The sequence below is a fragment of the Nycticebus coucang genome, chromosome 11 (assembly GCF_027406575.1).
Source record: "Nycticebus coucang isolate mNycCou1 chromosome 11, mNycCou1.pri, whole genome shotgun sequence".
Taxonomy (NCBI): domain Eukaryota; kingdom Metazoa; phylum Chordata; class Mammalia; order Primates; family Lorisidae; genus Nycticebus; species Nycticebus coucang.
This window is the reverse complement of record NC_069790.1, coordinates 5,541,877-5,556,968: the sequence shown is the minus strand read 5'-3', so window position 1 is coordinate 5,556,968 and position 15,092 is coordinate 5,541,877. Positions and strand designations below refer to the sequence as shown.

General features: G+C 38.3%; 1 protein-coding gene across 1 annotated transcript in view; it reads left to right on the top strand.

The window, feature by feature from the left end:
* Positions 1-15,092, top strand: part of SPATA48 (spermatogenesis associated 48) — a 72,504-nt gene that overhangs the window by 47,193 nt on the left and 10,219 nt on the right. The window contains exons 6-7 of the mRNA XM_053553871.1: positions 5,262-5,303; positions 6,363-6,470. Coding sequence (XP_053409846.1) covers positions 5,262-5,303; positions 6,363-6,470 — 150 coding nt within the window. The remainder of the gene's footprint in view (positions 1-5,261; positions 5,304-6,362; positions 6,471-15,092) is intronic.

Genomic DNA, 15,092 nt, shown 5'->3' with positions numbered 1-15,092 from the left:
TGTTCCATAGACTGATGTCTCTACATTTATCCCAATGATATGCTGTTTGATCACTATATACTCATTATATAACCTGAAGTCTGACAAAGTGTTGCCTCCAGATTTGTCCATTTTTTGTATAATTGCATTGGCTATTTGGGTTTTCTTCTGGATCATATAAAATGTAGCACTATTGTTTAAGGTCTTCAAAGTATGACATTAGAACTTTAATAGGAATTACATTAGATTTGTAGATTGCTTTGGGTAGCATAGACATTTAAACAATGTTGATTCTTCCAAACCATGAACATGGTATGTTCTCTCATCTGTTAACATCCTCTGCTATTTCCTTCCTCAGTGTTTCATAGTTGTCTCTGTAGAGATCCTTCACATCCTTTCTTAAACATATTCCAAGGTATTTCATTTTCTTTGATACCACTGTGAAGGGTATTACATCTTTTCTTTGATACTTATTTGACTATTGTTGATATATATAAAGGTTACTGATTTGTGAACATAGATTTTATGTCCTGTGAATTTTCTGTATTTCTCAATCACCTACAGGAATCTTGTGGTTGAAACCTTAGAATTTTCTAAGTATAAAATCCTATCTTCCCTAGAGAGTGATAGCTTGACCTCCTCTGTCCCCATTTGGATACCCTTTATATCCTTCTTTTGTCTGATTGCATTGGCTAGGATTTCCAGCGCTATGTTGAATAGTACTGGACATCCTTCTCTGGTTCCAGTTCTAAGTAGGAAAAACTTTTAGTTTTTCTCCATTCAATATGATGTGGGTTGTAGGTTTGTCATAGATGACTTCTGTCATTTTCAGGAATACCCCATCTATGCCTATTTTCTTAAGTATCCTTATCAAAAAAGGATGCTGAATTTTGTCAAATGCCTTTTCTGTATCTCTTGAGAGGATTATATGATCTTCGTTTTTACTTCTGTTTATGTGGTGAATTACATTTATAGACTTGTGTATGTTGAACCAAACTTGCATCCCTGTGATGAGTCCCACCTGGTTGTGATGAATTATTTTTTTGATGTGTAGCTGAATTCTGTTTTCTAAAATTTTATTGAATATTTTTGCATCAGTATTCATTAATGATATTGGATTGTGGTTTTCTTTTCTTTGGGGGGGTCCTTTCCTGGTTTTGCTACCTAGGTAATATTTCCTTCATAGAAGGAGCTGGGGAGGGTTCCTTCCTTCTACATGTTTTAAAATATATTCCACAATATAGGTAAAAATTCTTCTTTGAAAATTTGACAGAATACTGGTGTGAAACCATCTGGTCTGGGACTTTCTTTTTTTTGTTGTTGGATGCTTCTGTGTTTTTGTTTCAATTCAGTGCTTGATATTGGTCTGCTAAAGAGTTCTTTTTCTTCCTGGTTGAGTTGGAAGGTAGTGTAATTCCAGGAATTTTTACATTTCCTCTACGTTTTCAAATTTCTGAGCATAGTGATTTTTATAGTATTAAGTGATGATATTTTGTATTTCTGTGTTGTCTGTTGTTATTTCTCCTTTTTCATCTCTTATTAAGTTCATTAAAGATCTTACTTTCCTGTTTCTGGTTAATGTGGCCAACAGTTTATCAATTTTATTTATCTTTTCAAAGAAACAACCCTTTGATTCATTAATCTTCTGAATGGTTCTTTTGTTTGTGATTTCATTTAGTTCTAATCTGATTTTGGTTATTTCTTTTCTTTCTGCTGGGTTTGAAGTTGGAATGCTCTTCCTTTTCCAGTTCTTTGAGAAGATTAATTAGATTATTGGGTTGCAGTCCTTCTGATTCTGGATGGGTGCATTTAATGCTAGGAATTTCCTCTTAATATTGATCTTCCAATATCACATAGGTGTTAAAAGCTTGTGGACTCATTGTCATTTTTTTCAAGGAAACTAATGATTTCCTTTTTTATCTCTTCCTTGACCCAGATATTGCTCAGCAGTAGGTTGTTTAATCTCCATGATGTTGTGTGAAGATGAGTATTTCCTTTGGAATTGAATTCTATTTTTATTCCTTTGTGATCTGAAAAGATACAAGGATATTTTTTAAATTTGTTGCAGCTTTGTTTCCTAGAATATGATTGATCTTACAGAATAATCCATAAGCTGATGAGAAGAATGTGTATTCAGTTTTATGGGGGTGAAATATTCTGTATATGTCTATTAAACACATTCGTTACAGAGTCATGTCTAAGTCTAATGTTCCTTTGTTTAGTTTCTGCTTGGAGGATCTGTCCAGTTCCATCAGTGGGGCATTGAATGCCCATCTATTATTACAGTGTTGTTGTCCAGACCAAGTAGGCTTTGCTTTATAAATCTGAGAGTGTTTGAGTTGGGTGCATAAATATTTAGGATTGAAATGTCTTCTTATTTAATTGTTCCCTTGATTAGCATATAGTTTCCATCTTCATATTTCTTTACTTCCATTGCCTTAAAGTCAACTGAATCTACAACAAGAATTTCAACTTAAGATTTCTTTTGGAATATTGTTTTCCAATACTTCACCCTGAGTCTTGATTTGTCCTTGGGTTTAGATGCATTTCCTGAAGATGACATATACTTGGCCTGTATCAATTTTTAATCCAGTCAGCTAACCTGTGTCTCTTCAGTGGGGAATTCAACCCATTCACATTTATTGGGGGAATTGTTAAGTAGGGTGGAGTTCTGCTCATCTTGTGTGGGGCTCTGTTGGCTTGTCTTATCACTTTGGCTATTAGGGCTCTGTTGGCTTATCACTTTGGCTGTTGTGGAAGTTTATCTTTAGTTTCCAGGTACCTTTACTTTGCTGGGGGTCCATTGTGTAGGACCCTCCATCAAGTCTTATAGTGGCAAAGTTCCTCAATGTTTGCTCATTGGTAGAAGATTTGATTTCTCCATTGAATATGAAACTTAGTTTTGCAGGATACAGAATCCTAGGCTGGCAGTTGTTTTGTTTGAGAATATTGAAGGTTGGGGCCCATTCTCTTCTGGCCTGTACAGTTTCTGTGGAGAAGTCATCTGTTAACCTGATAGGTTTGCCCTTGTAGGTCAGCTGCTACTTATACCTGGTTGCTTGCAAAATTTTCTCTTTCATTCTGACATTGGTCATTTTTAACTACAATGTGTCTAGGAGATGCTTTCTTATACTTGAGTCAACCTGCAGCTCAATATCCATCTAGTAGGTTTATGTCTGGATCTTTGGCAATGCTTGTTAAATTCTAAGCTATATTGTGGGTCATTACAAAAGTTATGAGATATATAAAAATCAAGAAACATAAAATCCACACAGACAGAAACACATGAAGTTCTTCCAGCAACACTGATAAGCCCAAGCAAGTCAATACCTGCACAGATGAATCAGAAAGGACACTGTCAATCATGTTTCTTAAAATGAAATAATGAACTATATCACAGTCTGCCTCAAACTTTCATAGTTATTCCCATAATATCTACTAAAGCTTCCATGCTTTGGGGGCTCTCTTCTTCTCCTTCAGGAACACCTCTACTTTGTACGATTGTATGCTTGATGTAGTCCCACAACTCTCTGAGATATTGCTCTGCTTTTATTCCCTTTTTTTCTGCCTCTTTAAATGTCTGTGTTCAAGTTCTGCAATCCTTTCTTCTCCCATGGTTTAATCTATTATTCAAACTTTCTGGTATATTTTGAAATTCCCCTAGTACTCCCTTCAATTCTTTAAGCTCTGTTTTATCCTTCCTAATTTGGCCTAGATCCTTGGAGACTTTGTCTTTCATTTTGTTTATTGCTTGAAATATATTTTGAGTGTCTTTTTACTGGCTTTCCACTTTCTGTTCAATTCCCTTTATTATATTTGCCATCCATAATCTGAATTCCATTTCTGTCATTTCCACTGTTTCTTTGTAGTTTAAATGTTCTGCAGTAGCTCCATTGTGATCTTTTGGGGAGGATGATCTGGTGAGGTTCTTCATGTTGTCAGAGGTTTTATTGCTGAGTTCTCCTCTTGTTTATTTCTTTTTTTTATTTCCTTCTTCTTCATTTTTCTCTATTTTCCTCTGTCCCTTTGTTCTTTGATTCTAAGGTCTGAGTTTTCAGTAACCTTACGGTAACTTCTTGTTGGGGTACAAGTCTCTCTGGGGTCATTCTCTTTTGGTCTTTTGCTAATTCTTGTTCTGCTGGACACCTTCTTCCTATGGACTTTCTTGTAGTTTCTGGCACTTTCCCCTCAGAATTGTACCCATACTAGGATTTTTAGTTTTACTTTTAAATCTAACACTTTTCCTTCTTTATGAGTCAATCTGGCAGTTGGAGTCTCTGGTCAGTCAACTTGATATCCCTAAGAAAAGATAATCCCATTTACGTATTTCTAAAAAAATTTAGTGCTAATTCTTGGTATGTGAATGTTAATTTTAAAAACTTTACTAGCATTTTTAACTTATATATTGTGGTAAAATCCTGGATACTCAGATGATAATTTTTTTGTATAAATCCAATGGGATTTTTTTTTTTTTTTGGTGACAAATCAGCTCTCCAATGAAAATATATATACCTTAGTTAATGTTTCTATACCCCAGAATTCTTGAGAGTGTTGTTCACCCTGGAATCTTCCTCTGTGTATTAATAGTGTTGCTCCCATAAGTCCACACAAAATCTTATGCATGAATGTTCTAACAGAATCATTTATAATCTCCAAAACCTAGAAACAACAAAATTGCCTTCAGTAGGTAAATGGACAAATATACTAGAGCATACCCATATAATGGAATAGTATGTATTTAACAATGAAAAAGAACAAATGCAACACACAACAATAGAGATGAATCTTAAATACATGCTACTCAATGGAAGAAGCCAGACCCCAAATGCTATGTTATGTATGGTTCCATATATATGACATTCTGGAAAAGGCAAAACTATATCTTTAAATAGTTTCTGTTTAAAATTGAAAACTTAATAGTTCAATTCTTATTAGATAGCTCTAAACACTTTTTTTTTATTTTGGGGGATTCATTGAGGGTACATAGAAGTAGGTTACATTAATTACTTTTGTTAGATAAGGACCCTCTTATATTCATTGAGGGTACATAGAAGCAGGTTACATTAATTGCTTTTCTTAGATAAGGACCCTTTTGTATTTGTGTCCTGCCCCACAAAGGTGTACCACATCCCTTGACTCCCCACCTCCTCCCTCCTTCCCTTTCTCAGCTCTTCCCATCCCCCACCCAAACACTAATTAATTAGAAAAATACAGTAATAATTTAATGCTTATTATCATAAAACCAATAATCCAACTGTTTATGTTTTCTCCTTTTTCTCAAGTGTGAGTCCAAGTTCTCGAAGTAAATACATTCCTTTGTATACGTAAGTAATGTTTCTCAATATTTTAAATTATTAGATCTACTTAAGTTGTTCTGCCTTTCAGCTCACTTATGTTTGCAATTCACTTTTTACAACAACTTGAATCACTTGTGTACATTATAACTGGTATCTCATATTTTGCTGAAACAATGCTTATTTAATGTCAGGAGTTCCACTGAAGGTTTAATTTTGGTTTAAAAAGAAAATAAGAGGGGTATTTTTTTTCAAATGGGTTATTTTATGAAATAAAATATCTTGAATGCTGCTGCTATTTATATATATCAACCAAAATGACTGCTATTTATAATTGGAAGGGATGGTTGCTGATTAACACTGAAGAGAAAGAAGAGCCTCTTCTTATTTTTTCATGTTCAAATCTGGCTTTAAATCATGCATGGCAAAGAAGTACATTTGGGGTCATCCCTTTTTTAGATGGAAGAATACCTTGGAACAAAGTAGATTCCAGAACATGGAGGAGGGATCTGAATCTTTAGTCCGTGTCCTCCCTCCCTCATCACTGTTGCCTCTTCTGCTTTACAGCAGAGTTCACCGGTGTTCCTACTAGAGGCACCTGAAGCTCTTGGGACACTCTGACTGGCATCATCTCAGCCTCTTGGATTTTCTCTAAGGCCCCCAGGGATATGTCATTAGCTGTCCACCCTTTCTGGACACTTGTGTAGTTTTCCACCTTAGTGGAGCCTTACTTGTCACCTCTGGTAGATACCTGCCTCAGCCCTGCCCAGGCTTCCACTCATCTTCAGTGGAGTTATCTGGGGCTGCAGAAACAGCCTGCTGCTTTTCTCAGAAACGCAAAACAGCTATTATTCTCAAACTTGCTCAAACTTGAGATCAAATAGCAGGGAATCTTTTGCTCTAAAAAAAAAAAGCAAATCATCTTTACGTTTTTAAAGAAAATTGTTCCATCATCAATGCTTTAATGTTTTGCCTTTTGAGCTTTGGATCTCTTTTGGCAAATTCATTTTCCTGTGGAAGTTAGAATGCTGTCCACCGCTTCTTCTATGTTTCTTATAAAGAAATATATGGCTCTTCCCATCCTAACAGTGGTCACGTGCAGTCTACAAATGCAGATGACATTGATAACCCCTTTGGAGACATCACATCTCTAGCTGAACCTCGGCGCTCTAGGCCTCTTTATACCAACACAAGTCGGTGAGTCTCACTTGTAATTATTTCACTTTTTTATTGTTAAAGATGAAAATGATGATGGGCTTTATCATATATGAAGGAATACAAAATGGCCTGCTATTGAGCATAGGTTAAGAAGACCTGTTTCCTGAAAGAAATATAGTTTGTCACACAGGAGATTACTCACCCAGGGTCCATAGGCACATCACTTCATCTCCCTGATCACAGTTTCTTCACCTGAAACCAAGAAAGGTGATGGCAAGGGATCAATAATATTTGTAAATAATCTGAGACACAATCAGTAGCAGATCATTTGTGAAGGTGGCATTAGTAAAGATAAACCTGGGCTCTTTTTCAAAAAGAAGATACGTGGCTTTTCAGGGTTTTCTAGGACATTGGTCTGGGTAGATGACAGGCATAGTCCAGTAACCCTACAAGTGTGTTTGTTGTCAAAGGCAAACAGGTAACATGAGATTGGTGTGTATCATGCTTTGATATTTGAAATTTGTCACCGTAATCTTTATTTATAATAGATATATTTATATATGTTATAAAATATATATTTATGATTTTATACTTATTATAAATATATTTTTCTGTATTTACACACACACTTTTGCCAATAGGCTCAGAAAGATTAAATTACTTCTCTAGGATTCATAAGAAAGGCTTAAAGCTGAAATCCTGTTCCCTTCTCATTATGCCATTGAGCTGCCAAACATCAGAGACATTATATCATCAGTTTTTACGATGATTGGGAAATCCTGCAGAAGTTTTCATGCATGGCGATAGCATGAATCACCATAGTATTTTAAAGGTTAATCAATTTCTTTTCTTTCTAAAACATTAGTTGTGCCCATGAGACAAACTAGTTAAATTTCACATCGGCCGTCCTTCAGACATATTCTGTTGCTTATTAAATACATTACTGTCTTCTACAATAATTTTGATGTTTTCTATGTTAACTATTTTGCACTACTTGGCCAAACTAAAAAATATGTTTTAAAACTCACTTTAGTTTAAAATACAGCTTTGTAACCTATCTCAGTGAAGAATTTAATGAGTCTACCTAATTCCATGCAAACTTTATTCAAAAAAAACAAAGGACTGTGCTAAGAACTATAGTGTTATAAAGATTAAAAAGGCAAAGTTTTTTCAAGTAGCTTGGAGGATGAATAAGCTCTGTATACAAATAATTATAATATAAAGAAAGATGAAATAAATCCAATTAAAAACTCAGTTTAGCATTTTTAAAGCATAGTTAATTACAAAGGGAACTCACTTTAACACATACAAACCTGAAGGCTGTCACATGCTGAGTCCTGAGGAAGGAGCCAGGTGGTAAGTGTCTTTCATAAATTCCACAAGGAAATTATTACTATTAAATGTAATAATTCTAAAAATATTAAAGGAAGAATATGATAATAAACCAATTTTTAAAAATATTTTTCAGGCACAAATATTTAATAATATTTCTTCTTTGAAATATATGTTTTCATTTTGAGATTTTTTAATGAGAAATATTCTTCTAAAGAATCAAAACATATTCTTTTGAATCCTTCTTCAAAGATCGTGAAGAACAGTCTGGTAGAATTTTTAAAAATTGATGTAAGAACATGCAATTTAACACAAATAAATTTAGGAGTGTAGCGTTCTATCTCACCTTGCTCTTAATTTCTGTTTATAAGGATATAAAATTATGAATGGATCCTGTAAAAGAACTGAAGACATTAAGTATACTTATCGGATTTGGGCACTAGAGGGCCTCCAAGGTTGCAAAGTTTTCCCTTTTTAACCGAATCTTAATCTTTTAACACAAGGAAATGTTTTCCATTCTTATAATGAAATATTTACAGATTGAAAAAGATATAGCAGCATGTGTAGTTTGCACAATACTACATTGAGCCAAAAATCACAATACAGAAGACATATAACATGTCATTGTGTATAGTCCAAAACCCTGAAATGTGTAAGCTTACTTTGTGCCAAGTCGAAATGGATAACCATCTTACTCACACACAAATGTGAATCTTCCTGAATTTTCTCACCTCAAATTTTCTTGGAGAGAAATATTTGTATGTGATTATCTTACAAATGATGTCTTTTGTGTATTTTTACAACTATGCCCATACTACCCAGAGCATTTTTGCTGCCATAACATTACAACATAGTGGTGGGTCCCTGTCTTATGAACTCATCATCATTTCTGTTCGCGTAGATGTACTGGAATTGACTCATTCATTTAAGTTACATATGTAAATTGCTTCCTGTTTTTGCCATGATAATGCTCTCAAACTCTTTTTACATGAATCTTTCATGATTTGGAGTTATTTAAGTAAACTTAAGGAATACTCCTTGAAATGCATTCTGGGTCAAAAGACATGGTGGCCATAAAGTTCCTGTGCAATTTAAAACAATTGCACACAGACTTTATTGCCACCCTGTATATAAACATTCTTAAATTTATTGTTAAATCATTTAAACAATATAAATTTACAGAGGAACCGGTGTTTATGCTCAGTATGTTTGCTCACCTTCAATGTTCACAATGAAGCTCACCAAACATCACTTTATTTTTTCTCCCAAAGTATGTTCGTTATAAAAACAATTCAAGTATTTTTAAAGTGTGGAAAGGAAAATATTGTTTCCATTTTCAATCCCAATATTAAAAGTTCAATTTATTTTTAGATTCCCTCCTCCAGATATCTATGAACATGTGCAGGGTCTGTGCACGTGTGTGCTGTGTGTGTGGGCGTGTGCAAGACTGGGGTGTGTACTGGTCATTCTTCCCATGTCAAAATCTTTTTACTGGCCTCATAGTATTCTACCCCCAAGTCCTGACCAAAGTATTTTTCCTACTGTGAACAATATAATGAAAACAACCTTTTCACATTTATGCATGCATTCCTATAAAAAATGGAATTGTTGCCTGAGTTTTCTTGTTAAATTTAAATTTTTTTTTTAATTTGGTAAGCATACCCAACTATTAGATGGCATTTAGAGCTAAGGAGCTCAAAATATTAATGTGGGTTCTACTGCACTTCCTCACTTGTGACTTGAGATTAAGAAAATCCAAAATATATATTGGGCTCAATAGGAATTATTGAATTTCAGCAAAGCTAAACAGCTTTTTTTGTTTCTTCAACACACACGTACTGTTGACTAGAGCTGTGTACTGTTCAGGAGGTTGTTTTTTTTTTAAGTGTTATGAATTCAACCTCACTTATAGCCTGTGTTAAGCAGAAAAAATAAGGTAAGATGGAGATAAGGATCCCCCACCCCAGATTTACTTTTTTGTCCTTTTCTTTAATGCAAGATCCATATTTTTTTGTCAGGAATCAATGAAGGTTGAAGGGAAGTCCAGTGCCTTTTAGTAATTATTTTATAGTCCCGTGTACTCTCTGTACTTTGTAGTCACGAATCAACAGTACATGACAACTGACCGATGTGTAATGGCAGATCTGTGCAGTCACAATCCAAGGGCACTTACTCTTTGTCCTTCCTAAGCCCATGGAAAGAGCTGCTGGGAGTCCTTTCCCTTTATTTGTGTGTGTAGAAACAGAGTCTCACTTTATCACCCTTGTGGGGGCGGTGCCTGGCATCACACAGCTCACAGCAACCTCCAACTCCTGAGCTGAGGCAATTCTCTTGCCTCAGCCTCTCAAGTAGCTGGGACTACAGGTGCCTGCCACAACGCCCAGCTGGGGTTTTTTGTTGTTGTTGTCGTTGCAGTTTGGCCGGGGCTGGGTTTGAACCCACCACCCTCGGTATATGGGGCTGGCACCCTACCCATTGAGCCACAGGTGCTGCCCTGCTTTCCCTTTGTTAACGGACTCTAAACATTAGAGCTGGATACATGCATCCTACACAGATATGGGAGAGGACTCTGGGATCGTACAGACATGCACCTCACCTGGTTTTCCCAAAGGAGAAACAGGTTCAGCACAGGCAAGCCAAGGCCCAGGGGATGGGGCAGATGGTGCAGCCACTTTCTGATCCCAAACCTGCTCCTCACAGGCACCGTTTGCTTGTTTGGCTGAACTAGGCAGCTTCCTCCATGGAGGTGTAATCTTTCATCTCACATTGCTTCATCTTTACTGTGGTTTTTGACCTCAGAGATTTCTGTGAGGAAGCCTTTGCAAATAAGGAGGAATTGTCTGAAATGGACCCCCAGGGCGCCCCTGGCAAGATCTAAATTGTAAAAAGGAAGGTTTCCCTGCAGGTCACTGGGCTGTGTTGCAGCTTACAAAAAAAAAAAAAAAAAAATCTTACCACAAACCAGGTTGAAGAATAACTATGAATAGTAGTTCCTTCCATTAGCCCAGCACTTCTGCCTTTGTAGAGAACTTTCACATCTACCCTCTCATTTGTTTTTGAAATAGTGTGATGAGACCAGAGGTCCAAGAACCAGTTCTAGGCCCATTTTTCAGGGGTGAGGAGGTTGAGGCCAGAGAAAATGATGGAGACCATTCATCTCCTGAGTGGTGAAGAGAAGTCCACAGAATTGGCCCCTTCATCCCCAGGACAAGCTCCTGCTCTTAATCCACACCCAACATGCCCTTTGCTTTTAGCAAGTAACTATCTGATGGGGATGCGGCTTCCTCTACAAAACAGGAGTTTGGGGATATGTTATTTCTACATCTTCTAAATGGAAGAAGTAAAAATTCTTAGAACAGAGGAGGAAAAAATAATATGTTCCCAGATGATACTAAGAACAACAACTATAATTCCTGAAAAGTTATCTTGAGGCCACACAGCATCTTATGATGTTCAGAGAAATACGGTCCAATGACTAAAGCTCATTGCAAAATGATTCTAGTTTGATTTGCGTTTCTCATTGAGTAATAAAATCAGACAAATCCCAACTGGGCAGGACCTCCTGTGTTTTCTTCTCTAGCTGGGTCCTCTCAGATTTCTCTGCAGCTCCCCCTCTCTCAGCCCTCGGGGTGGATACTCGGCGGAGGACAAGGCTGGACCTTTCCGATCTTACTCCTGCTCCCACTTGCCTCTCTGCTTTCCATCCTGCCTCCTGCCGCTACGCCTGTGCTTCCTCCCACGCTGATTCTGCACCTGCTGTGTGCTGGGCACTGCCAGCCCTCCAGCATCACATCCCCCCAGACCCCGTCACGGGAGGCACAGAACCCTGACTACTGCAGATGATGGGTGAGGATGTCAGGGGGTGACGTGGTGATGACTTGAGATAGTCACCAAAATAATTAAAGAGACCAACACGAAGTAAAGCTTCAGCAAGAAAGGAGAAGTTTCTTTTAGGTTTGAACAGCAAACCAGCCCCATCCCAGAGACAGCAGGCACTGAGGACAGCACAGTGCTGGATTTTATACACAACTTATAGGGGTGTCAGCTGCTGCTTAGAAATTTCTCAGGGTCATGATCAATTCTGTTCCCATAACAACACATACTTAGTTGTCCATGTCAGAAAGTCCAAGGGACATTGATCAGTCTCCCAAATCAACCAGCTCCCCAAAACAAACCACGTGCAAGGTCACCATTAGCCCTAATCCCGTATCAGCTCAGGCCAATCTGACCCAAGCTCATCCAAAATAGCCAGAATAGCCTAACCACCTCCACCACCCACCCTGCCCATGCCTAACTACCCCCCTAACATGGATGGCTCAGAAAGCTTCAGTTCAGGTCTAAGGTCACAGGCTGGACAGGCTAAATGTGTCTGGCTTAGGCACCCCCCTTCCTTAGCATTTATGTTCTTTGCCCATTTGGGTTCTTTAAACATCTATATGTACATTTTAAAAATTTGCTTATTCATGTGAAAGCTATCAGGACCCTGGTCTGCTTGATTTTCACCTAGAACTGTACCTGATACAGAATAGCTCAAAATACAAGATGGACACATTGATTTGAATTCAAACTTACATGCCGCCCTGAATGAATGCCGTCTCCTCTGAGCTACCCAGGTTCTCCTGGCCAGTCTGGGAACAGTGCGGTGATCTTCCCCACCCAGCCTGATGACCCTGTCTCTGAAGTCCAGGCCTTCTGGGCCAGGGTCCAGTTCTGCCAGCTGCCAGTGCAGTCGGCTCTGGGCACATTACTGAGACTCTCTCTGGCTTGATTCCTTCATCTATACAGTGGACAGAACACTAGAACCTGTGACACAGAGTTAAACAGTCAGCTCATGGAAAGCACTTAAGAGAGTGCCTGGAATCCGGCACGCTCAAGGAGCACTAGTTCTGTCTGTCGGGTGGAGAGAGATGTTGTGTGTGGCCTCCATTGTCATCCACATATATACTACACTTATTCTACACATGAGTACAGCATGGTTTTCCCCACTTCTTTATTTTCTATTTAGCTTTTAATTATATACTATCTGTGCTCCTTTTTTCTAACTGAATTACTAAACTTCCTTATTTTCTGAAAGTATATTATTTGTATTTTATCATGATTTGTTGAAAACCAATTAGTTGAAAACCTAGGCAATAATACATTCAAATTTATCCATAAATTAACAATATCCAGTCTTATTTGGGAAGAAGAGGCACCAAGGAGGTGATCAAAGGACTAAAAGCTACGGAGCAAAGACAAAAATGAAAACGTCTCATTTTTAAATTGGTTTCTGCCTCACTTGAATGGGGGTTGGGAGGGGGGCTAGAATTCTTTGAACATCCAACTAGTCTGGAAATCCATTTCATAGCCTATATATTTCAGTGTCTTTAATAGCTTTGCTTCCTCCAGCTGAAAAATATCACCTACCAGCAGCTGTCTGAGTTTCCCCCAAGGTATATTCTCTTCTTGATATGAGGTCAATATCTTGCAATCATGATGGCAAAAATTCCCCTTGTGATATTTCTGCTTGCAGGGGTTAAATGGAATAGATTTAGAAGCAGTGTGAGTGAGAATTTTCAATTCTCAAGTATTTGGTCATTTGTGATGCAACTAAATTCATTCTCAAGCCAAAACAGCTCCTCCATCTCCTATCTCATAGTATGTTATTGTTAGATATGATGTCATTTAATGTCATGTAACACATGGTACACATTTAGCATCAATAAGCTTCATGCCACCGAGGCAGGAGGCGGCATAGCTGTCCAGTGTTTACATCAAGCCCTTCGTGTGATGGACAGATCGCCTGCTCGCCTCCCTCCTATTTCTGAACTTCTCTGATAGGAGGCTGTGATTTTAGCCATATTTTAATTCTGCAGGTGTTTTAGGGGAAGCGGAAAAAACCTGTCACACAGCTGGAGGGGATTTCCTTCATAACATGCATGGAAGCTTTAATGAATGTTTGGGGGAGAGGCATACACATAAATAACGTTGCTTGATTTCTGGTTTACCTCTGTGACTTATAGCTACATTTGTTCAAGAAAATTCCAAGAAGGCCTAAAGAGCACTGCCTAGAATTCAGCAGCTTTAGTTCACTCCTTGGAGTCTCCACACCCTGAAACAGAAGCCCCTGAATGAAGCAGCGCAGGAGAAGCATTTAGAGAGCTGTTGAAAGTCCCAATGCCTAGGCCATGCCTATTACTCATTCAAGCAGAATGTCAAGGGTGGGAACCAGGCACTGGTGCCTTTTAAAGATGCCTCTGAGATTTCAGTGTGCAGCAGCACTGGAAGCCTCTGACTTAACATCTTTACAGCTGTCTGTACTGGGTAAACTGCATTCTCCACCAAGAAGGCCCTTATCTTGTAAATGTTTTATTTTTTAAAGTTGGATATAGTAACTAAAATTAGTTGACCATTTATTAAGCGCTAAAAATTCACTATCTGCTTCCACATTCATTTAATTCCTTTAATCCCCACAGTGCCCCTAAGAAGTCGGTGATGTTACCTCTATCCCACAGTTGACTGAGCTGAGGCCCAGAGAACTATCTTCCCTGGAGTAAAATCTCACAGTTGGTTAAGGGGCAGAGACAGGCTTGGAGGAGAACTATGCCTCTCAAGGCAGTAGGCTTCCCCCACTTGTTTTTCTGGTCTCACAAAATCCATTATTTTGTATGGTTTATTCTGGTATCACTCGTGATGTCACTTGCCTTTATTTTGTAACTGTCAGAGTGTTCCCGATCTCAGCTCCTGAAGCCAACAAGCCACCACCATTAGAGTCATGGAATCACATAGGTGGGAGAAAATTAGAAGATTTGCTAGTGCAATTCCCTGCCTGATACATATTTTTCCCCTAATATTCTGACACTAATACATAATGGATGGGAGAAGGAATCATGGTCTATTTTTCTACTTTGTTATCACCCAAGTCCTTTCAGTTGCTGTCATTACCCACTGGTATGGCTGAGGCCAAAAGCCCCCAAGCGCCTGTGTCCAGAGTCTGGATCTGAGAGCTGATGGGAAAGCTGAGGGTGTGACCTCCTTCCCAAGCCTTGAGGATACGGCCGTGTTGCTACCATCTCTCTTCTGTCTGCCTTGTCCCTTGATGCTTTGAGAAGCAGCCCCCTCTAAGCTCCCTATTTCCAATATTACTCCTGGAGATAAATGGCTCCTGGAGAAGGGTTAGCTTGGATTTGTGGAGAGGACATTGATATAACCAAGACCTCCACAGAGGAACCATTCCTCCTCTTTTGGCAAAGGCCTAGTTGTCACCACGGAGTTACATTTTGGCTGCTGGTCCATTGTGAATAAGGACCCACACCACAGAGCTGTCCTGCTCCCAAAGAAAGGCCTCGG